This window comes from Peromyscus leucopus, chromosome 4, assembly GCF_004664715.2.
Source record: "Peromyscus leucopus breed LL Stock chromosome 4, UCI_PerLeu_2.1, whole genome shotgun sequence".
Lineage (NCBI taxonomy): Eukaryota > Metazoa > Chordata > Mammalia > Rodentia > Cricetidae > Peromyscus > Peromyscus leucopus.
In genome coordinates, this window is record NC_051066.1 from 6254786 (window position 1) to 6279215 (window position 24430).

Consider the following 24430-nt stretch of genomic DNA (forward strand, 5'->3'; position numbering starts at 1 on the left):
TTCAGTCCCCATATGTACTCTTGTCTCTCCCCATGTGTGCCTCTAACAGGGGACAGAGGTGTCTGGTTCTGCAAGACTCACAACTTCTGGGTATTGGGGCCCCTCCTCCATTTCAGTTAAGTGTTCAGTGAAGACACAAGTGGCTTCTCAGTCCTTAAAAAGACCTCGTCATTAACACTTGGCTCGCAGTGGAGGTGCACAGCATGTCTTTGCCCTCAGTCTTTTTCCGCTCTCGACTTGTGGCTGCCTCTCCCTGGATTCTTCTGTTCTGCAGTTGCCATGCTCAGCCCTGGGGTAAGGGACATGTGTGGACCGAGGCAGGAGCTTCAAAGGTTCTGGCAGTCAAGCTTATAGACCCCTCTCAGAATTTTGTTTTTAAATGCATAAAACGCAGGCTGTGATAAGGGAAAACATTTTAAACATAATTTATAATGCCATGATCCATAGGATTTTTAATACATCAGAGAACCAGTCCAGCAGCAGGTTTCATAAGCTCTGTAATGTTGAATCCCTGGTAGAGACCATTGCTTCTCAAAGTTCACAGTTACCAGAATCACCTGCATGCGTGTTCATATGAAGGACCTGGCTTTGGTCCTCAGCACTTCAGGGAGAGAGGGAAGGATGGAAGAGGGGAGAAAGAAAGAGGAGGAGAGGGAGAAAGGAGAAAGGAAAGATAAGAAAAATGGAAAAAGATTGAGGCTCCACCTAGAGAGTTCTGGGGAAGCAGCTTGGTAGCAAAGCCAGGAGTACACATTTCAGTGCACTGAGACGCACTGAGCTGAGGCTCTACTTGAAAGAAACCTCTCTGGTTTCTCCACCTGGGTCTTGGAAACTCCAGAAGCCTGACTGTGCTGGGATCACAGTTCCCTCGAAGCTCTCTAGAAGCTTTCTAGGGTCTAGGGCCTTGAGACCATGACACCAGCCTCTGTGGAGTCTGAGTGGCTGAGACCAGCATCCTGGCCTGGGTGCCCCTTTGTTGGGTGGATTAAGACCTGAGGCTGGCCAGTGTGGCGCCTGAGCTGTATGAACCTGGTTGCATAATGGAAAGATTTGCGGAGCAGGAGTACTGCCAGGGGTCCATGGTTCAAGACAAGTGCCTGTAGCTAGTGAATCATGCAGAAATCCTCCAAAGAGCAGAAGCCAGTTCGCCACTCCTCCTGAGTCACCCCAAAAGACTGAAACAAAGAGGAGACACCTTGGAGTGATCACAGCTAACCTTTCCACTAAGGAGCACATGGGCAGCTTAGTTTCCTTAGTTTATCTTGATGAGCTGAGGACAGCTTTACCTACATAGTGTTCTGGCTGGGTTTGCAGACCATGGCTCTGTTTGTGGAGATGCATCAGACAGCCACAAGATAGAGGGTGCTTTACTGAAAGGCAAGGAAGGGAGGACACTACGTGCTTCAAAATGCCACTGTCACCAAAGACAAAATTCTGAAAATGTTCTGAAGGGAGTCTAAATGAGACACAGCGACAAAACGATCATGTGCTGAAGGGGATGGGAAGCTCTCATCAGCATTGAGTATGGTGACAAATCCGGAATACAGATGATAGTACATTGTATAGATGCTAAATCTACAAAGTCGATAAAGCTGAATTGCTGTCTGATGGTGTAGCTCAATGACTGAGTGCCTGCCTAGCATACAGAAGGATCAAGGTTCAGTCCCCAGCACCAGGAAAAAGGCTGTATTCTAGTTAACATGAAAAGACCTCTTTCCTGAGAAGTAGACACTGAAGTGACCCGGCGGAAGTGGCTGTGCTGGCTGCACGGCTCCGTTGGTGGAGTACTTGCTGTGTAACCACGAGGACCTGAGCGCAGATCCCCAGCACCCATGTGAAAAGCCAGGCGTGGCAGTAGGCACCTGTGATCCCAGCACTGGCGTGGAGGTTAGAGATAATGGATCCCTGGAACTTGCTGTCTGGAAAGCTAGCCGACTAGTGAACTTCAGGTTCAAAGAGACAGGTCACAAAAAGTTAAGTAGATAGCAACGTCATCAGAAAAGAAGCCAGCAGGTGCCCTGAGGAACAACCATGGCATATCCATCTTTTTAAAAGTCCAGTGGTCTGTTCAGAGAATATACCATGACCTGGTAGGGACCTCCAGAAATCGAAGAAATGTTCAGCATCAGATCTATTACAATGTAACATTTTCCTCCATTAATCTCTTCTACAAAGATCTAGCAAAGAAAAATTTTGAAAGCCTCTTTGTAAATTCAGAATTGAAGAAAACTTCTTCAACATGATAAAGAACTGATCAGAACCGTGTAGAAAATTTCCAAGGCATGTCAGAGTCACAACGCATGCTCTGTATAGTCTGTTTCCTACCATGGCAAATGTTATGTCCTTGAAGCTGCATTCCAATGGCTTTAACACAGTCTCAGCCTGGCCATCAGGATGTTCCCTGTAAGGGTATTTAATGTCTCATAAAGACAGGAAAAGAGGGGCGGAGAGATGGCTCAGAGATTTCAAAGCACTTACTGCTCCTGCAGAGGACCTAGGTTCAGTTCCTAGTGCCCACATGGCAGCTCACTTGTGATTCCAGCTCCAGGGGATCTGGTGGCCTCTTCTGACCACCGTGAGCATCTGCAGTCTTCCAAACTACGTGACTGGTATGCTCCCATGTTGTTAAGAAAAAAATCCCTGTAAATGTGGATGGGATTGGGGGAGACTGTGGGAGTTGGAGTCTAAAGCAACAGACATGATGGAGTGGACATCTTTTAAAAGGAGGTTGGGGATTTAGCTCAGTGGTAGAGTGCTTGCCTAGCAAGCACAAGGCCCTGGGTTTGATCCTCAGCTCCAAAAAAATAAAAAATAAAAAATAAAATAAAAGGAGATCTGTCAAATTGGCTTACGAGAAGTGATCTGAGTAGTCCAGTGAAGTCTGTCTTCACACTGGAAAGGCTGAGAACCCAGTAGCTGCCTGGTCCACGAGGATGGATGTCTCAGCAATCCCAGTCTGGTGCTGAAAGCCTAGAAGATTCCTGGAGATCGCTGGTCTTCAGGGTTCTGATATCAACAAAGAATACAGCAGCAGTGGCGGCAGCAGCAGGGGTGTTTACAAAACAGCCTCTTCCCTCGGACCTCCTTTCTTCAGGCCTCCACCAGAAGGTGCCCCCACATTTAGGGTAGGTCTTCTCACCTCAAATAACCTAATCAAGAAATTCTTACAGATCAGTCAAGTTGGCAACCAAGATGAATCATCATATATACAAAATAGTAATAATGACTATCTGTTGATAGGATTACTCGTAAGGTTTGTCCATATTTTCCACACCAACTGGGCAATTGTTAAGATGCATCTAAAAATTCTAAAGAGCAAATGACCTTGAGTAAGATGCTAAGAAGTGTCCTCTGGATGAAATGTGCTGGGAGGTAAGAACTGGTGCCTAGGGGACAGCAGTTCCATTTATCAGGATACCACAGACCAGGGGAAAGACTTTACATGCCTACTAGAACCGGGTCTACTTATTCCTGCAGCCTGCAGCCTGCAGCCTGCTGGATGTTTCTGTGACTGTCACCGCTAGTGAGAACATGTGGTTCCGCTCTTATGTGTGCTTTTGATGGCGACTTTTTCCTCCTGGTTCCTTGGCTTCTGGTTCATTGCTAGCCTCATGTTCACTTTCTAAATACACCTTTTAACAACACAGCTTTGTTCCATTACAGAATGCAGCTGCTCTGCCAGGCACTTGGCGAAGAACAGACGTGCACTTAGAAAACCCAGAGTACCACACCCGATGGTATTTCAAGTATTTCTTAGGACAAGGTAATTATGCCTTCGTGGTGACTGGGGGAGAAATGCTGCTCAAAACTGCATGATCTCAGACACCCTGTATGAGTGGACTGAAATAATTGAGGGAAACAGTGTCAGACAGTTCTCATTAAGGTCAGTGGTGAGCGCTGTAGGCTAAGAGCTACAACTCAGAGTAAGCTCTGTTTGGGAGGAGTGGTGTGGGACTGGGTTTTGTTGTTGGGGTTTTATTTGTTTCTTTGGCTTGGGTTTTTTGCAGGGAGGGGTTTGAGGTTTTTTGTTTTGTTTTTGTTTTTTTTATAGGGTTTCCCTGTGTATCCCTAGCCGTCCTGGAACACGCTGTGTAGACCAGGCTGGCCTCGAACTCAGATCTGCCTGCCTCTGTGTGTGCCACTGCCCCGTCTTGTTGTTGTTTTAACCCCCTGGTAAATGAGGAATTAGCTCATCTCATCTTTGAGAGATAAGAACTTTCAGGATGGAAAAAAGACTTTAACTTAGCAAGGTCAGTACACATCTGCATGAGTTTTAAGCAGTTGGTGACCATGAAGGAGAGCAATGGTTTCCTGAGCAAACCTTGGCCATAAGACTGTGGGCTCAGGCCGGATGGTGTGGATGCCTTTAATCCCAGCACTCGGGAGACAGAGCTAGGCGGATCTGTGTGAGTTCAAGTCCAGCATGGTCTACAGAGCGAGATCCAGGACAGGCTCCAAAGCTACACAGGGAAATCCTGTCTTGAAAAACAAAACAAGAAAGACTGTGGACTTGCCACACTCACTCACCAGTGACACATATTTAAGCTCCACCTGCTGTCTGGTGGGCAGTGTACATAGTGGGGTACAGTACAAAATGAGGCTCACCCCGACCTCATGGAGCCTGTAGAATGGGTTTGTAACATGGTTCTGCTCTCATTAGCCTGAGGACTTGGACGTGGCTTCTCTGTCTGTAAAGTGGAGCTATTTCTAGTCCTTCCTAGAGGGCCGAGCGAAGCTTCCGATGAGATGTGCAAAAACAACACAGACCGCGGGGCCTGACACATGCCAAGAGCTCGGTTGCTCGTAGGCTTTAGAGAGAGCACGTGGAAAGACAGAGTGCAGGTGTGTTGCTGATGAGAGAGGGGGCTGGGAATAGAGGGAAAATAAAAACGGCAGAGAAACTCAGTGAGACATCCATTGCAGAACATGATTCTCCAGCCAGGAAATGAGCACAGTGTCTTTTTAAAAACCTGTTACAGGCCTCAGAGGGTGAGAATGATTACTCTGCAACATGATGACCTGAGTTCAAATCCCCAGCCCCATGTAAAATACCTGGGCATGGCTGTGCATTCCTTCAACACAGCACTGGAGAGACAAAGACAGGTGGATCCTGGGAGCTCGCTAGCTGGTGGCCTGGCCAAAATGGAGACTATCCAGTTAAGCAAGAGAACCTGTCTGAAGGCAATGAAGCTGAGAGCAGATAAGGAAGACAGTATCTTCCCTTGGCTTCCTAAGTGCACAGACAGGCATGCACACCCATACACCATGTGTGTGCAGCACACACATACATAACAATGCTGCACACAAAAGGAAAAGAAAAACTGTGGCAGTATTATTCTAAAAAGTTCAGGTCTGGCCAGGCGAGGTTTGCTTGGGTGGGTGGGGAATATAGAAATATTTGCAAAGAAAGAAATGTGCCATTCATCTTCCCCCCCCCCCGGCTGTGCACAGAGTGCCCACAGCGTTGGCTTTTTAGCAAAAAGGTCGCTGTGAGTTTGAATGCCAGCAGCATCCAAAGAGGTAATGCAAAGCCTACCTCAGACTGGTTTAAACAAGAAGGAAATGAACAATAAAGTTTGACATAGTCCACGGAGCATGTTGTAGGTGAGCCAGGGAAGGCCCCGTGGTTGGTGGTGTCGGCAGTTCGGTGATGTTAGAGGCCTAGGCCCTTTGGCTTGTTCTGCTTCCCTGCCCTTGGTGTGATGGCTTTGCCCTCCTTAGGGTCACACAGACATCCTCAACACCATGGTAGCCAGAGGAAGGGGGACATCCCTAGAGTGAGAAGCCTTTCCAGAAGGCTCTTGGCAGATTTATCACCCTGCCTCGGTCCACACTGAACGAGCTGCTGGCTAGGGAAGTGGGCCACAGTGGTCAGCTCCCATGCGGTCTTAGGATTGCTGCTTGTGTGAACGCTGCCGTGGCCCAAGGAGCCGCCGGGTCCTCACCGACTCTCTCTCCTGCAGTCCATCAGAACTACATTGGAAACGATGCGGAGAAGAGCCCCTTCTTCTTGTCTGTGACCCTTTCTGACCAGAACAACCAGCGTGTCCCTCAGTACCGTGCAATTCTGTGGCGGAAAACAGTGAGTACCTGACTTGCCCCTGTACTCACGAGTCCCCTGGTCAGCACACGTGAGGGAGGACCTTCCTTGCAGCCCATCGCCATCTCAGATTCCCATCAGCCCATTGTCAGGGGCCTCCTCTCCTTGTAGATAATTCAGAATGTCATCATCGTCGTTGTCGTTCTGAGCTGGGGCCACCAAGCCTGACATTGACAGCAGCTTCTCCTCATCCCTAAGCCACAGTCAGACACAGCTACTTCCTAAGTCTTGATCTCTGGGGAACAGCAGTAGGTTTTATAGAGTGCATTAGTTCACTAATCTTATCTATTACTTTTTGGGATTTTTAATGGTAGTGGTATGTTCATTTTTGTTTGGGGGTGGAGAGGAGGATGTGAAAGGTTTTGTTTGTTTGTTTGTTTTTGAGACAGTCTCACATAGTCCAGGTTATCTTCAAACTCACATTGTAGTTGAGGATGAATTTCTGGTCCTCCTGTCTCTAACTCCTAAGTGATGAGATTATGCACCACCATGCCCACTTGTGATGTTGAAGGGTTCAAACCCAGGGCTGTGTGCATGCGGGGCAAGCACTCTGCCTTTTATGATGATGTGGGGATCGAACCCAGGGCTGCGTGCATGCTGGGCAAGCACTCTGCCAACTGAGTCACATCCCCAGCCCTAGTTTTGTTCATTCTTATCTATTGTTTTGTTTGTTGAGATAGGATCTCACTTTGTATTCATGAACTTGCTATGTAGACCAAGGTGGCCTCAAACTTCACAATCCTCCTGCCTCAGCCACCTGAGTACTGAGCTTATAGGAATACACCACCATACCCAGCTAACCCTAGCTATTTTTTAAAATTACACTTCTTGTAATTTTATGTGTATAAGTGTTTGTCTTCATGTATTTCTGTGTACCGTGTATTTGCCTGATGCCCAGAGAGGTCAGAAGAGGGCACCAGATTCCCTGGCATTGCAGTTATGAATGATTATAAGCCACCATGTGGGTGCTGGAAAGCAAACTTGGGTCCTCTGAAAGAACAGTTCCTGCTCTGACCTACTGAGCCATCTCTCCAGGCCCTGACCCGAGCTGTTTTCAACAGTTAAAGCTATGAACTAGCCCATCTTTTAGTTAGACTGGAAGAAGAGATGAGTGCTATCTGGCTGCAGCCCCTACGGTGTCGCCTCTCTCCGACTTGCGCAGCCAGCAACAGCATCCATCCAGCTGCACTGTTTTAGGTTTCACATTTTCCTTATGTGTTTTCATTATGTCTACTTGCTACTCTGATTCATAAATTTGTCTTATGGCAATTCTTATATTTGATTTTTTTCATTTTTCATAAATTTTTCCCATTGTTTTCTTTTTTTCTATTATTTTCTAGGAGCATTTGTACACAGACAGTATGATACCCTGGTGAAAGCACACACACACACACACACACACACACACACACACACACACACACACATTCACTCACATACCTACATGCACACATACATGTATAGCAATAGAGTAACAACTTTAAATGACCTAGAAGGAAGAGCTGAGGATGAGGCTTTGTTGATAGGCTGCATGCCCAGCATGCATGAAATCCTGTGTTCAGTTGCACATGCCTGTAATCCCTGCACTTGGGAATCAGAGACAGGAGAACCAGGAGTTAAAAGCCATCCTCACTCACATAATAAGCTTGAGGTCATTTTGGGATATGAGACTCTATCTCACAAAGAAAAAGTTTCCAAGAACCACTACTATTCAACAAGCTATGATTAGATACTTCTAAAATAGTAAGCTAAAATAGTAAAGAATAAAACCTAACATTTATGTGCACTTACTATATGATAGAGCAGTGGTTCTCAGCCTTCCCAATGCTGCGGCCCTTTAACATAGCTCCTCGTGTTGTGCTGACCCCCAACCATAAAACTGTTTGTTGCTACTTCATAACGGTAATTTTGCTACTGTAACTCTCTGTGTTTTCCAGCCCCTGTGGTCTTAGGTAACCCCTGTGAAAGGGTCATTAGACCCTAGAAAGGCTCGTGACCCACAGGTTGAGAACCACTATACTAGATCATTTCTTAACTACCCAAATCTTACTACCTGCTATTGTAATTACAGAAGTTAAATGCCGTGGCCAAAGTCCCTCCCACTATATGACAGGCCAAATGTACCCCAGGGCTCAGTGACCAAGGTGTCACTACTGTCCATAATTAATTCTCTATGGAAGTCTGACTCATAGTGTCGTCCCTCAGTGTCCCCACCACGTAGCAGAATGCCTGACACATAGGCACAGCTCCAGAACCATGAGTAAGTAGACGGCACCGAGCCCAGCTTAATGGCTCTGGACACCGCTGCTTCTGTTTAAGTCAACATCTACAGAATTTTCAGATGTTTGTCTTTTTTGAAGCAGATTTGGGGGTAAAGATTTTTTTTGTGTTACTCCTGAACTTATTTCCAGCAGAGGCATGTTCATAACAAGGGATTTTAGTGGGACCAAGGTTTACAGGGACAGGGGCTTTCCCAGACTCAAAAGAACTAGAAGGACCAACACGTCCCCTCCCCCTGCCACCGCCAGAACTGGGGCCATCAGCCTGCTACCAGCACAGCTGTGTGACAAGCAGAGCCATGAATGGTCTAGGAGACCCTGGAGTGTATGTGCCCCGTTTCTCAAGTGCCCGCTGTTCCCCTGGTGACAAATGACCTTCACCCAGAGCCCCTGTCTCCTGCACCAGGCAGGGGATTTTCTGGTTTCTGTTTCATTAATTTATTTTTGTTTTATGTTTGCTCATTACAACATTCTAGACCCTTCTGCTTTCAGTGTTCTTTTTGGGCAAATAATTGGACTTCCCTCCTCGGCTCCTCTAGCAATTGATATTTAGGTACACGAGGAGAGGGTTGAGATCTCATGGCACCAGCACACTGAGTCAGAGGTTTACAAACAGAACTATGTACAGTGGGATGCAGGCCCCACTCCAGGTTATTTTGGTATCGTTTGTGATGTAGTCTCATATGACCTCTGGGATAGAACTGGTCCTTTCAAACTAGTGGGAACTCATGAAAGTTAGATCAGTGGCTGTGGAGCCTGCATGGGACTGGACTAGGCCCTCTGCATGGGGAGACAGTTGTGTAGCTTGATTTGCTTGGGGGGCCCCCTGGCGGTAGAATCAGAATCCATCCCTGGTGCGTGAGGGGGCTTTTTGGAGCCCACTACCTATAATGGGACACCTCATGCAGCCTTGAGGCAGGGGGAAGGGCTTGGACTTGCCTCTACTGGATGTGCCTTCCATGGGAGGCTTTGCCTTCTTGTGGGGGAGAGTGGGGGCAGGGGTTGGGGGACAGGCTGGGAGGAGGGAAGAGAGGGATCTTTGATTGGTGTGTAAAATGAATGAAAAATTGGATTGGGGTGGGCGGGAGGAGGGAGGACAGGGGAATCTGTGGCTGATATGTAAAATTAAATTAATTATAAAATTAAAAAATAAATAAATAAAAAATAAAAGTAGAGAAAATTTAAAAAATTTTAAAAAAGAAAAAAAAAAAAAAAAGAACCGGTCCTTTCTGGTCTTTTAGGTCATGGGAAAGCTTGTGTTCCTGAAGTCTGTGGATCTTGCTGTCCCTTGTGTGGCCCCAAGCTCAGGTCTCTGCTAGCCTCTGGACCTCAGCTCTACAGCTTACCCTAGGGCTCACCCATGCAAGCAGTGGCCTTAGGCCCGCATCTGTTATCTCGCCAGTCATCCACACTGGCAGCTGCTGCCCGTCACCATGTCTCCACAGGTGCCGCACGCACGGGCTTTAGATTCCTGTGAGAGGTCCTGCCTCGGCAGCAGCCTTTTGTCCCGAGCCGTATGTGCCTGCAGGGCTCACTCAGATATCTCAGTGTTCTCCCGTGCCCTTGTGGCCTGGTGTCTGACCCCTTAGCCTCCTCCCTCCTCTCCTTCCTTCCACCTCTCCTGCCTTTCAGGGAGGAACTTACTTGATGTCCTGCCGTCTTCCATCCTGACAGTCACCTGCGTCCTTGGATGGTTGCTGGCTCTGAGGAGGGGGGAGGCGAGACAAGTGCAGGGAAAACCTGGCTTACTCCTGCTTCTGAAGCAGTTGTCTGTCCTACATACAGACTGTGGTGATGTGGTCAGCACCCTGGAGGAAACAGAGACCCCTGAAGCTGAGGTCAGGGAGCTCTTCCACATGGAGATCCAAAGGAGAAATGCTGTGGGACTGGCAAACTGGAAGGGGAAGCTGGGGAATATTCCAGGCAAAAAGAACAAGGATTAACAGACAAATAAAGTAGTATTTTGTGGAGCCACTCTTGGCCACCATTAGAGAAGTGTAGGTGTTGTGAAAGCAGCCCAGGACTGACCATCAGGAATCTTAATCCCACTGAGAATGTCCAAACCTTCATCTAAAGCCTCTCCTGTAGGTGCTAAACTGTGGGCCAACAGCAGAGTAAGTGTTTGCTCCTGGCTACAAATGGAAATATTGAAGAGGGTGAGAAAAATAAAACCAGTTACTAAATTCCCATAACTGCAGGCTGGCACTGGAGGTTGTGGGAAGTTCAGGTATCAGGTTCCTCCCAATCCCTGCACACAAGCCCATGCTGTCCAAAGGCAGGACAGCAACATATAACTACTGCAAGAGGTTCTTCCTAGGCATCTCTCTTGGCTTTTGAGGGGCTGGGGCTGGAACCAGGTAAAGCACTCCATCCTAGAACTGTGCTGGGTGTTGTCTGAACACACAAGGAAGATTTTTATATAGAAACAATTCCAACGCGCTGTAGAAATTCCATCCAGATAATACAGCTGGTACAAAGAGGAGGCTCAAAGTCTGTCTGCTCAGAGAAATTATCGTAGCACCCTGTGGGAGTCCCTGCAAGTGCATGTTGGCAGGTGTGCCCACACATCCAGCCTGTACTTCCGAATCTGCACAGTGCTCACCTCTGGTTGCCTGGTGTGTGCAAACACAGGCCTCCGCTTAGGGCCTTGCCTCTTTCTGCCAGAAAACACAGAGTGGTTGTATTTGAGTGTTAACTCTAGACGTCTGAAAACAGGAGATGGGAGGGAGAGCTCTGCCAGGTTATAGTGAAGAAAACCGCAAGTCCTGAGCCCACAAGCCCTCGTGAAGGTGCCATTGTCACCTGCCACCGGCTGGCCTGGGCCTGTCCTTAGAGCTGCCTTTGGTGTGTTTGATGAGCAGAGGTGGTAGGAGGAGGCTAGGCAGAGGCACAGGTCTGAGGCCGCCTTGAGCAGCTTAGCTTCCTGTATAGGTGAACAGTACACTGGGGCCAGTATACAGCAAAGCCACAGGGAGAGCTCGCTCCCAGCGGTGCGGCCTGGGAAGTCTGGAGAGCGAACTGCCATCTCCTCCCAGGGTTTCCAATCTCTGTACTAAAAAAGGCAGGTTAATCCAGTAGAGGACCCATAAAGAGAGTCTTGTGTGGGAAAAATCTTCCATGACCAGTGGTGGAGATGAGAGTCAGGTCTCTTGTACATTGGTCAAATGTTTTCTTTACTGACAGAGATCACAGGCTTGAAAAGGCAGAAGAACTCTACCCCAGGCCGTTATTCTCAGCTTGCACAGGGAAGATGGTAGAAGTGTCCCCACAACACACCAAGTATTTACTTCTTTGCTCACTTCCTGAAGGAACACCCCAGCCCTTCTCGAGTTGTTTGTGATGACAGTTCTGTGATTTGCCAAAGTTACAAAGCCTTTAGCTGGGTACTGTTTGATGATCTCATCTGCTAGCCATGCCCCGTTGGCCTGTGTAGTGGAGAGGAGAGACAGGACAGGAGCACCTCTGCTCTGGGTGTGCTGGACACAGGACTGCCGAGGTGGCTGCCTGTTCTGTTCTGGAGATAGGAACTTATCCACCCTTCCTGTGAGTCGGTCACAATAGGTACTCACTTTAAAGCAAGTAAATGACTTTGAATAAGTCAGCACAGTAAACACACATTATTAAAACCTTGCTGGAAGACAGGGGTGATTTCTAGTTAAAAGGTCTTTGACCGCATGACATGGTACTTGAGTCTCATTGAACAGAGACTCTTCTTCCTTATAATCTTTGAACCATATCTGACTTTTAGCTCAGATACCAAACCAGTCCCCTTTGAACTGGTTTGAACGTGTGGTTTTCAGGATCCCAGGAGGCTGAGATGATGACAGGCTTGAACAGACGAAAGGCTTGTGTTGAGTCACAGCGGTGGAGCTCAGGTGCCCACTGCTTTGGGACCTGTGGTGAGGGGCTCTTCACAGCGGGATCCGTGGAGCTAGAGGAAGCTGCTCACCTCATGGCAGCTGGGAACCACGAGACCAGGGTCCTCCATCCCCATCCGGGAGCACATCACCCCAGTGACCTAAGACTTCCCACTAGGTCCTACTCTTAAAGCTTCTGGCACCTTCTAAATAGTGCCACAGACTGGTAACATGGCCTTCAGCACATGGGTTGTTGGGGGTCCTGTATCCAAATTGTAGCAGATGCTCAGCTGTCCACCATGATACTAAGACACTGAGGCCTGATGTGTTGAGTCCTGCTCAGAACCAGAAGTGTGAATGAGAAGGAGGGTGCTGTCAGCCAGAGCAGTTTCATTGTAGAGACCAGGTGAGGCTCTTCAGAGGTGAAGGGCACCGGACTCCTCCCTGATTGGTGCTTTGCTTCTTCCAGGGCACGCAAAAACTATGCCTTCCCTACAGTCCCACAAAAACGCTGTCTGTGAAGTCCATCTTAAGGTGAGTACTCACGGACAGAGGCCCACACAAGCGGGCGGCCTGGATGGAGTGCATATTCCTGGGATCCCTGTGCTTTTGCTTTCCTTGATTGGCACGCCGGGCACTTTGTCTCGCCAGGCATTGCCTCCTAGAGTCTCCGAGACAGCCCCAGAGGGCAGGACTGTCACTACCTCCACTTTACAGATGAGGAAGTAGAGGCTCAGAGCAGGAGAGCCAGGGCTTCGCGGCCGCACCGTCCAGCCGTGGCTCCTGAGCATGCCTCCGCTCTGCATTCCTTTGCCTGCTGCTTGGTTTTTTTTTGGGGGGGGGTGTTTTGTTTTTTTCTTGTGTTCACTTGGATTCTTTGGGTTTAGAAAGAAAATCAAGAAATCTTTTTCATTTTATTTTTATACTTTGAAATAGAAACCCAGATGTCAGCAAAGGCTCTCTGGGGGATGTGCTTTATTCTTCACTGAACAGCGAGTGAAAAGATTGGAACATCTGGCTCCCGCCCCTGGTTCCCATCTCCCTCTCATCTCTCTCCCAGGCCTGGGGAAAGCTGCCACTCAGATGGAGCCTGTCACTCTGTCCCCAGCTAAGATATAACATCCTAATAGCAGTGGCTCTTTGTCAGACACACGTGCTGAATACTTTCCCAGCATTTTCTTGGTGACTCTTCAGCTCAGCTGCACCAAGTCCACCTGCTGCCTCAGTTCCCTACGAGGACTCAGGGCCTCAGAGAGCAGGAGAGCCCCTGCAGAGCTGGTAAACTACAAGATTTAAACTAGGCATCTACAGCTCTGGGGCTAAAGAGGATCATAAACATATATGAAATTGTCAGTAACAGCCAATAAATAAGTTAATAGCAGTCTGGGAGAATAGCGAGGATGCCTGACGCCGATGTCCCTGATGCCTGCTGCTCTCACTGTGTGAGTGTCCTGAAGGGACAGTTACCCATGGCAATTGATGAAGTTCATGGACTCTCGATTTGTTCCCTCACTTGCTGATCTGCATTTCTAGTGTGTCAGTCCTCTCAGAGAATCCCCCATGATTTTTCTAGACAACATTGTCTGTCCTCTCCAGAGAACTCCATCTTACTCCTGTTGCTTCAGCCCCTGCTCACTGGCTCGCTCTGTCTGCTCTGTTCCAGTGCCATGAACCTGGACAAGTTTGAGAAAGGCCCCAGGGAAATCTTCCATCCCGAGATACAAAAGGTACAGGAAGCTGTGGGGCTTCATAACAACCCGTGGACTCAGTCTCACCTCACCAGGACGGTAGGGCGGGCTGGTCTGGTCAGAGAAGGAAGTGTGGTGTCAGGATCAGGGCCAGGTTCGTGTGTGTGTGTGTGTGTGTGTGTGCGCGCGCCTTCTTCATGTAGCTGTAATTGAGTTAGCTCTGAAAACTTAGAACTGTAGCCATCCTCACTAGGATGCCGGTGAACAGGGCAAAGCTGAGCTTCAAGGAGGTGGGTGGTGCCAGAGCTGGATGACAAGGAAGAAGCTGGCGAGGTGGCAGAGTGAGGGGAAATAACTCAAGTGAGATGTGAGGACTGGCAGAGTGTAATTATTTTCTGCATCCCTTTAAGGTAGGCTTTCAAACTGAGGTCATTGCCTCTCGACTTAGCTCAACCCAGACAGGCAGAGTGGAATGTCCTCGTGCCTTTGCTTTCATTTTATTTATAAAATACCATTTGTTTGACCACTGGGACCAGCATGGTAGGAGGGAAGTGACTTCTGCAAGCTATCCTCTGATTGTCACGTGTGTGCCAAAGCACTGCGTGCACCTGTACCCACAGACATGTACTAAATAAATAAGTGAACAATAAAATAGTATTTGCATCCTGCTAAAATAAACTCGGGCAAGATTTAGTGTGTTAGGTTAAACTAAGCAAATTTAAGCCATGCTATGCTTAAAGTGACTATGGCAACCTCAAAACAAATTAGTATTATAAATATATCAGTGCCAGGCAGTGCTGGCACACACCTTTAATCCCAGCACTCAGGAGGCAGAGCCAGGTGAATCTCTGTGAGTTCAAGGCCAGCCTGGTCTACAGAGTGAGTTCCAAAATAGGTTCCAAAGCTACACAGAGAGATGTGTCTCGAAAAACATGGATGGATGGATGGATGGATGGATGGATGGATGGATGGATGGATGGATGGATGGATGAAAATATCAGTAACAATGTGTCTTTACTACTTCATTATAAAACATAGATTTTTTTTCCAAAGGCAGGGTCTCACCTTAAAGTCCAGGCTACCCTAGAACTCACTTTATAAACCAGGCTGACCTCAAGCTCATGTCCTTTCTGCCTTAGCCCCTGCAGTACTGAGAGTATGGGCATCTTCCACATCAGGCTGGGAGAACAGAGTCTTAATCCTGTCCTTCTTGGTGCCTGAGAGTGATCACCACTACTAGCCCCACTCTAAAGACCCCACCCCACGGTCCTGGAGGAGCAGCATTGTGGTGGCCGGTGTCTCAGCTGCTGTGCTAGCTCACCCTGCCTGTTGAGGTCCCCATTCTGTGCCTGATTCCATGGAAAAGCTGTTTCATGCTCTCCTATAATTGTGTTTGGTTTAACCCCTTAACAAGGAATGCTCATGAGCCTCCCTAGGCCTGGGTATGAGGCCCAGTCCCCAAAGTCACACCATCAGAGCTGCCCCCCAGCTTCTGCACATTACTGTTAGGAGCCCTTGACAGTCTCTGGATCCACACAGCAAATAGACGCTGAACCAACCTCATTATGAGAAGGAAGATGGCTGGCTAGTCCTATTAAAATGTGTCCCTCTGTTTCTGCTTGCTAGGATGCAGTGACATTTTTCTTGACCAGATTCCTTCCAGAAGCAGTGTGTGTGATTAAGTTGGCTTTAAGTTAGTGGGAAAGTGGGATCTCTGTGTTATCTTCCTGCCTTTCTCTGCTACTTTGTGTTCTAGAGAGCTGTAGATGACTTCCTGGTGACCAGGGATTGTATAAAAATCTGTAGAACTAAATCTGAATGTTTAAAGCATTAAAGGGTTTTTAAAGTATATGTAAAATTCTGCACTCTTAAATCTAATTTTTGTTTGTTTGTTTTCTTTTGTTTTTGTTTTTGTTTTGAGACAGGATTTCTTTGTGTAGCCTTGGCTGTCCTAAAACTAGCTCTGTAGATCAGACTGGCCTCCAACTCACAGAAATCTACCTCCCTCTGCCTCCTGAGTACTGGGATTAAAGGTGTGCACCACCTCTGCCCTGGCTAATATTTGTTTTTTAAAACTTAATATTAGCTACAAACTAATGATAAAAATCAAAATTCCATTAAAAAGAACAAGTTTGAAGATTGATCCCAGCATCCATGATCCTAGCACTCCAACAGCAAGATGAAAGGCAGAGATGGGAAATTCTTCAGAAGCCTGTGGGCTAGCTAGCCTGCCACACACGGTGGACAGCAGTCAGACACCCAGTCTCAGATGATGTGGAAGGCGAGGACCAACACCATAGGTTGTCTTCTGACGTCCACACGTGACCTGTGGCGTGCACATGCCTCCCTGCACACACACATACACACACAAACATGTACATACAGGCACAAAGGAAAAAAGTTACTAGGACTTAAGAAACACCATTACTACACAAAATTAGACTTTCCAGGCTGAAATTACAAACCGAGAAACAACAAAAACAGACCTAGTTGGTGCTCACAAATCTGGAAATGAGTTTTTAAAACTAATGCTGTCAGGTAGACATTGGCAGACCACAATTCCTGGCAGGAGCACCCACCTCTAAAAAGATGTAATCCAAAACAAAGATGATACAAAGAGGATGTGACCTGGCAGCCTGTGGCTGAATGTTGAGGCCCTGGGGACTCTTGGTGCAAGGCTGCTCCCACAGCCTGGCCATGGAGGAAAGCCCTCTCCCCAGGCCAGGGGCCAGTAACAAATGCCCCAGTTCTGGTATTTGCTGGACCAAAGGTAGTTGGGAAGCTCCCTGTTGATTTATTCACCATATACTTGCAGGTGTCAGGAGAACCAGGCCACATGACCTTAACCCAGGCTCTGCTGAGTCTCCAATGCCTTACCTGTAATTCTGGAATGATTAGGCTGCATGGCAGAGTGGTTGAGACCAAAGGAAATTTTGTAAAAGAGGATTTTGCAATGAAGTGTGTAATGACATGCAAATATGAAGTGTGTCCCAAAGTATAGGTTTATTTTTTCCAGGATTCAAAAACAATGATGACGTACTTGTAAACAAAAGAGCCCCTGTTACAGAAATGCAGGATTTTGCGTGCCTCCCTTTAGGAATTGTCAGCTCCCAGCTGACAGGGAGGATGAGGGTTGCTCAGCCTCTTCCACCTCTATTCTGGCCTTCCTCTCAGTTCTCACTGGCAGCCATGGCTTCCCTGGACCCACCTCCACTCACCCAGTGACCTCTCCCAGAGCCTTTGGCCTTGGTATCTGCCTGCCAGCTTCCTCAGAAGTTCATTCTGAGAAGGGAAGGTGGTCTGAGGCTGTTTGCCAGGCATCCTCCACACTCACTGTGTCTCTCTCCAAAGTGACCCGCACAGGGCAAGAGAGTAGTGGTGAGGAGCAGACCCAGACAGGTCAAGTAATCTGTGCACACACACAGTTGTGGGCAGCAGGACTCACAGCCAGGACTCTAGGGCCACCAGTGCCCCCTGCTGATCTCAGGAGAGGGTCTCTTCAGGGCAGCTGACTCGGTGTGATGCAAGTAATGAGACGCACTGGACCAGTGTCTTGATGCTGATGCCAGCCTTTGACACTGTTCAGTTCTGTTTCTCAATTGGATCTCCTTACTAAAGGGGTGTTTTCGTGAAGCAGTAAGTGCGTTGATTCAGGGATCGGTGAGCAGCAGTTAGTATCTGTCAGAGGTTTTCTCAGAGATCTGTGGCCCAGCCAGCGTTTTGTTTCTGGTTGTTCTTTACTTTTGTCTTTATTTTCCTTAAAGAGAGATTCCATAACTAACCAACTTCTATTGTTTCCAAAATATCATAACATCAAATCGTGTGAGTATATAAAGCTTGGCTTTCTCAGAGAACCAAAATCCAGTAATCACCATGATGTATAAATGTAACTTCTGAAACTTTGCTTGACAGGACTTGCTGGTTCTGGAAGAACAAGAGGTGAGTAGTTTATTAACAGATTTGTTCCCTGCCCTTAGCCAGTGTCAGCTCCCTCGCTGTGAGCACAGCCTTCTCTTTGAGTTAGACCCCAGTGCATCTGCAGTGTGGGCTTGTTCTCACAGAGGCCTCCTGAAGGGGCTGTCCAAGGTCCTCTTCAAAACTCCCCATACAGCTCTCTATAAATAGACAAGTATACTTAAGTCTGCGTAAATATGTGAATGTGGTGTAAAGAGATGTTCATTTCCATTCAAGTAGGATTTCAGTGCAAAGCCACACACTTTACCACACTACGTGCCAAAGATAACTGCATGCTTCATTCCATTACCCCATTTTATGTGTGAGTGTGTGCACTTTTGTGTGCATGTCCCTGTACATGTATGTGTGTCATAGAAATATCCAGCATATTATCTGTAGATAACTGAGTAAGGAAATGATGGTTTGTGCATGTTATCCATAGCAGAAATGGAAATACCATTTGTCTAGTTGCTTGGATCAAACTTGGTAAAATCCTAACTCCTCCATTTCCCTGATACCCCAGCTCTAATCTGTCACCTCAACTAGTTGACATATCTTTATAAAATGACCTGAACTCAAAGTGTCTCCGTGAATGTGTCACAACCTCTTCAGCCTGTTGACAACACCCACCTCATCTCCGGCCTGCACTATACAGGCCAGATCTCTATTTCTCAATTTTGTCTCCTTACTAAGGGGATGTTTTCTTGAAGGAGCAAATGTCCCTTGTTGATGACTTGGGGAGGGGTGAGAAGAGGTCACTATCCAACAGAGCTTTTCTGAGAGATGAGTGGCCCAAGCATTCCCATTTAATCCTACAGCTTCTCCACTAGAATCATGGGGAACAAAGACCTTGATTCTAGTCCCTCCTAGTGATAAACTGTGAGTTGTGATGATGGGCAGAAAAAACAGAAAACAAAAAACAAACTTAATAAGGAACACTGGTAATGCGCCTGAAAGGTTAGCTACTTAGTAAAATGAAGTTGGTGACCCGAAATCCATGTTTTATTTGCTCATGACTGCACAGACAGGCATCCCCATAAATGATATGGTGTCCTATGCTGTAGTACACACAAGGAGGAACCAGTGAACTGTGAACCGGTGGAACCCTATAAATACAGAAGACTGTCTTAGTTTGGGTTACTATTGCTGCTGTGAAACACTATGATCAAAAGTAAGTTGGCGAGGAAAGGGTTGATTTGGCTCCTGCTTCCACATCACTGTTCACCACTGAAGGAAGTTAGGACAGAAACTCAAACAGGCCAGTACCTGGAGGCAGGAGCTGATGCAGAGGCCATGGAGGGCTGTTTATTACTGGCTTGCTCAGCCTGCTTCCGTATAGAACCCAGGACCACCACAGTGGACTGGGCCCTCCCCCCTCAGTCACTAATTAAGAAAATACACTACAGCCAGATCTTATGGAGGCAGTTTCTCAAGTGAAGTCCCTCCTTTCAGGTGACTAACTGTGTCAAGTTGACATAACACTAGTCAGGACACTGTCCAAGCAAGGCCATCCTTTCTGGGTTCCAACGATTCTTCTGGATTCACTGGGACTTTCTTCTCAGACTTGGCTTTTCACAGAAGGAATGTAATTTGGAGTGTTAATTCCACAGATAAAATTAGAACTAGGGCTGGAGAAGCAGCTCAGCAGTTAAGAGCACTGGCTGCCCTTGCTGAGCAGGGTCAGTTCCCAGCAGCCAACCATCTGTAACTCCAGTTCTAATACCCTCTTCAGGCCTCCACAGGCACCAAGCTCACATGTAGTGCACATACATATATGAAGGCAAACACATATGCACATAAAATAAATAGACCTTTTTTAATTTAGAAATACTTTAACTTCCAAACAAATAGAAATGACAAGTGTGGCCTGTTTCTGTATCTGAGCAAGACTGTGTCCTGAGGCAATCAGTACCTGTAACTCTCCAGCAGGCTGCTCTCTCCAGAGTCCCAGACTGAACATGAGACCTGGAAAGCTCCCTGCGTCCCTCAAAATCCAGTGCTCATGAAACCCTGATATGTTTAGTGACTTATCCCAGTGTGGTCCATTAGGAGTTGGAGCATGTACCTAGTATGCATGGTGAGTCCTGGGGTTCAGTTCCCAGCGCCAGAAGGGACAAACGATGTGTTTTGATCCAGTAGTCCCAGATGAAACTACCTCTCCTAAAGTACAAAATAGCTCATTATGTGAGCTGACACCTTGATTTCTGAAAATAGATGAATGCTTTCTGTTTATTGTGGGCACCATCTGGGAAGCCTCGGACACCAGGTTATTTCAGTAGAGTCCTAGAAGGTTCAAGAACTTAAGACAACACCAGTCTTCCTGGAATGTCCTCCTGAAGCAGAAGGTTCTATACAATTTCTCATTTAAACTGGGACTCTCTGCAGAGTATTAATAATACCAGGACAGCAGAGAAAAGAGATGGAGACCAGGGCCATCATGGCAAACCCAGTCATTCTCTCCTTCTGAGTGACCTTGAAGATTGGAAATCCTTTTATGCCAGAGTACCTGGACAGTTCCCAACCTGCACCCTCCATTCCCTGAGACTTTTCAGGGCTTTAGCCTGACTGGGATAACATGTCTTACAACCCAGCCCTTCCAAGGTCTCCCCCAGGGTACTGGTAGCTACTGACATGAAGGCTCCGTCTCTGCCTGTGCTCTCAGCTTTGCTCAGTGCAGACCTGTCCTGGGAACACTGTGTTGTGCTGCTGGCAAGAGCCCTGGTCAGAAGTCAAGAGACCCAGATCCCGACTCCAGCCTGCTCTTCACTTAGGAGCAGCCTTGGGCAAATCTCTTCTTCCCTAGATGTCCCTGACTGTGGACCGTGGGTCCTTTCTGGTCCTAATGAACTGCTAGTTCACCACGTCCGTCTGCCCTGTGCTTACTGTCTACCGGCTCAGTTGGACCTGGCCCTGCCCACCTGGAGGCCTCCCAGTTTGTTCCTTTGTCCACTGGTTCTCAGCATCTGTTTTCCAGACCAGCAGCAAGAACATCCCATGGGAATCTTTGCTGCAAACTTCCAAGCCAGATGCCAGACCTACTGAGTTGGAAACACTAGGCTGTGTAAGCCAGCCATCTTCTGACAACCCTCCAGGGCTGCCGATGCCATTAGCCTGGAGGCCAAGTGTGGAGGATCACTGCTTCAGACTTTTTGTGGTTACTTCAAAGGGCTATCTTCTAGACTACAAATTTCTGTGGGTACTTTTAAAGAGGGTCCATGAACAAAAGAGGTGCCACCATCTTGGAGATGTGTGAATACCATCATCACTCCAAAATAGAGGAAGAAAAGTGATGGCCATAGCAACCAAAAGTAGGTAGGGGTCCCTGATGAAACTACAGAGATCAGGGCTGGAAAGATGTCTCAATGGTTAAGAGCAGTATACTGCTCTTTCGTAGAACCCGAGTTTGGTCCCAGCACCCACTCAGGCAGCTCACATAACCTCTTATAATTCCAGATTCAGGAGATCCCACACCTCTGGCCTCCACAGACACCTGCAGTCATGTGCACATGCTGACACACACACACACACACAACTTGAAATAATAAAAATAAGCCTTTAAAAACCTTAGCCAAGCAGTGGTGACAGACACCTTTAATCCCAGCACTTGGGAGGCAGAGCCAGGCAGATCTCAGAGTTCGAGGCCAGCCTGGTCTACAGATCGAGATCCAGGACACCAAAACTACAAAGAGAAACCCTGTCTAAAAAAAAAAAAAAAAAAAAAAAAAAAAAAAAAAAAAAAAAAAAAAAAAAACAAGCAAACAAACAAACAAACTTACCCAAAAAATCAATCAAAACCTGGCAGGCTTATAACAAAGCGAGTTCTTTCTGTCCACCTTTGCTGTTTTTCTTGTTTCTTGTGCAAAGTCACCGAATCGAATTTGTCCATCTTCTCCATTGTCCCTGGCCCTGTGCTCTGCTCTGCAAATTCAGAAATAATTAAAGTATATGTGATTATCTTCCAACAACTCAGAGTCTAGTGAGAAACTCCATGTTCAAGATAAAAATTACAGTGGGCATTGGTGGCACACGCCTTTATCCCAGCACTCGGGAGGCAGAGGCAGGCGGATCTCTGTGAGTTCCAGGACAGCCTGGGCTACAGAGTGAGTTCCAGGATAGTCAGAGCTGCACAGAGGGGGAAAAGGAATTACAGTGGGGATAGTGGTGTAAAGAGAGAGACGGTGGCCTCTCTGGAAAGTTCCACTGGAGCTGAGGCTTGCCTGGTGGGGAAGAGCATCACCCTGAGAACTGGGGAAGCATTCTGGGTAGAGGGGTCAGGTAGGGATGCCTCCCTATAACCGTGTCTGTATAGAAAGCCACTGTTACAGAAGGGCATGCATCTGTTTGCCGGTGTGTTAGAGACAGAGAAAGGTTCTGAAGCACAGCCTCAGGCTTGGGTTTTCAGATTCTTTTCCTTTTCTTCTTTTCATAAGTGTATGTATGTGGTATGTGTGCGTGTTTGCATGTGTTTGGTACATGTGCACATACATACGGATGCCTTAGGTTGATGTCAGGACTCATCCACTATCCCTCTTCTACCTTACTCATTGAGTTTGGTAGAACTAATCCAATGCAGAGCTAGCCAACTTGCTCTGGGGATCCCCATCTCTCTGCCTTCCTGGGCTAGAAAGGCAGGCACCTTTCCGTACCAGGATTTACGTGGATTCTGGGGATCTGAATTCCAGCTCTCTAGTGTGTGTGGTGAGCACTTTATAATAACTGAGCCATCAATGCAGGCTGGGTTTTCAGAGTCTTAATTTTGCCATTCCACTTCTGAGTCCCAACATTCTGCCTTGACCTCCCACCTCTGCCCCACTGACTAGGACTCTTGACACCCACACCTTGACTGACCAATACCCAGAATCCTTCACCTAGTGGTGGTCAGACAGCCTTGTAATGTTGATGTTTTTCCAACAATGGACTCTTACTATTAAGTAATTCAGACATGCACAAAGTATAAAGAAAAACACATAAATCCCCTGCCCAGATTACAGGCAAAATCATTAAAAACACAGAGTTGAGGGGCTAAAGAGAGGAAGAACCCAGATTTGGTTCCCAGCATTCACATCCAGCAACTCATACTGCCTGTAACTCCAGCTCCAAGGAATCAGCACCCTCTTCCAAGGGCACATGCACTTGTGTGGTGAATATAACCACCACATACATGTATGATAATGAATTATGGCAACACATAGCAAACACACAAGTAATGACCAAGTCTTTAAAAAGTGGCAGTTGAGAGCCTCCTTCCTGCTCCCTTCCTCTGTCTTCTTCTCTTCCTGAAGCAGCTGCCATCACACACTGGTGTTGGTCATTTCTGCAGGGTCAGAGTCTATCAGTCCTCCGTGAACTGAGAGTCATGAACTCAAACTGGAATAGCCAGGCTTGCTCGACTTGCTTTGTCTTTCATGTGCACATCTGTGACTTGTTCAGATTAAAGATCTTCAGGAATGGGAGGGGAAGCTTTTCGTATAAATTGCCCACAATTTCCATATCTATTTCGAGACGAGCCTACCAGCCTTCAATCTAAGATGGTTCTGTTTGGCTCTGAGTGACAATTAGCTGCCCTACTCTTCAGGGAACTGTTGCTGATGGATGGATCAGAACGTGGTGCCAGACCCAGGGGTGCCTGTGGCCCTTGTCAGCAGCACTGTGCTGACCCCATGGACCTGGCATCCTCCTCATGCCATCGGGAATGAAATCACAAGAGGCTCAACTGGTAGAGAAGTGGATCCCCTCATCTGCTAGCTGTTTTGTGACCTACAGGAAAATGAGTGTCTCTTGTTAATATTGCTTAGTCCTGGGGCTAATGGGAGGAAGGAATCCCCCACCTGTCCACTCTGGTGACTGCAGTGACCCTAAATGGCAAACCCTGTACCCTAAAACTGTGTGTGCTTCCGTAATAAAATTAACTGGTGTGTCTTTTGCTGTCTCCTTGTAAGGGCTCTGTGAATTTCAAATTCGGAGTCCTTTTTGCCAAAGATGGACAGCTCACAGACGACGAGATGTTCAGCAATGGTGAGCAGCTCCTCCTCACCCCTGCTGGGGGAGACCCTGCCCTTTGCCTCACCCCTGCTGAGGGACCCTGCCCCTTACTGCCTTGCCCACAGCCGATACTGGATATTTGATTGGAATCTCCAATATCAGGAGGCAGTTTACCGAGTTTTATAAGGCAGCTCATGACCAGTTTCATTCATTTGCCAAGTTTTTTACTATGACCTAACTTCTGTGGGTCCCCGCAGTGGGCCCTGGAGAGCACAGCTGGGGGGGGGGAGACACATGAATTTGGAGAATCTGGTTCTACAGAGTGCAAGGGCTTTCCTCATGTTCCTGACTGAGTGAATATAAAGACAGTATCTTCTTCCTGTATTTGTGTCTTTCATGTTACAACCCTGTTTATCATTGGGCAAAGCAGCAATAACACCTGGTTCATCTGGTTCTGTTTTCCTTCCTTGGGTTCCTGAGAATTGTGAAGCCTCCTTATGGCCCTGGGTGGAAGGCAGTGCGACCTCGTGTTTGGGTACTGTGCATGCCACAGCACCTCGGCTTCCATCG

At 47.4% G+C, this 24430-nt stretch overlaps 1 protein-coding gene across 10 annotated transcripts in view; it reads left to right on the plus strand.

Moving 5' to 3' along the window:
* The window catches only part of Garnl3 (GTPase activating Rap/RanGAP domain like 3), a 142659-nt gene that overhangs the window by 72118 nt on the left and 46111 nt on the right, over nt 1-24430 (plus strand). For all 10 annotated transcript variants that reach the window (XM_028884762.2, XM_028884764.2, XM_028884761.2 and 7 more), the window contains 6 exons: nt 3664-3763; nt 5964-6082; nt 12706-12770; nt 13900-13963; nt 17837-17863; nt 23818-23893. In XM_028884762.2, the coding sequence (XP_028740595.1) occupies nt 3664-3763; nt 5964-6082; nt 12706-12770; nt 13900-13963; nt 17837-17863; nt 23818-23893 (451 nt within the window). The remainder of the gene's footprint in view (nt 1-3663; nt 3764-5963; nt 6083-12705; nt 12771-13899; nt 13964-17836; nt 17864-23817; nt 23894-24430) is intronic.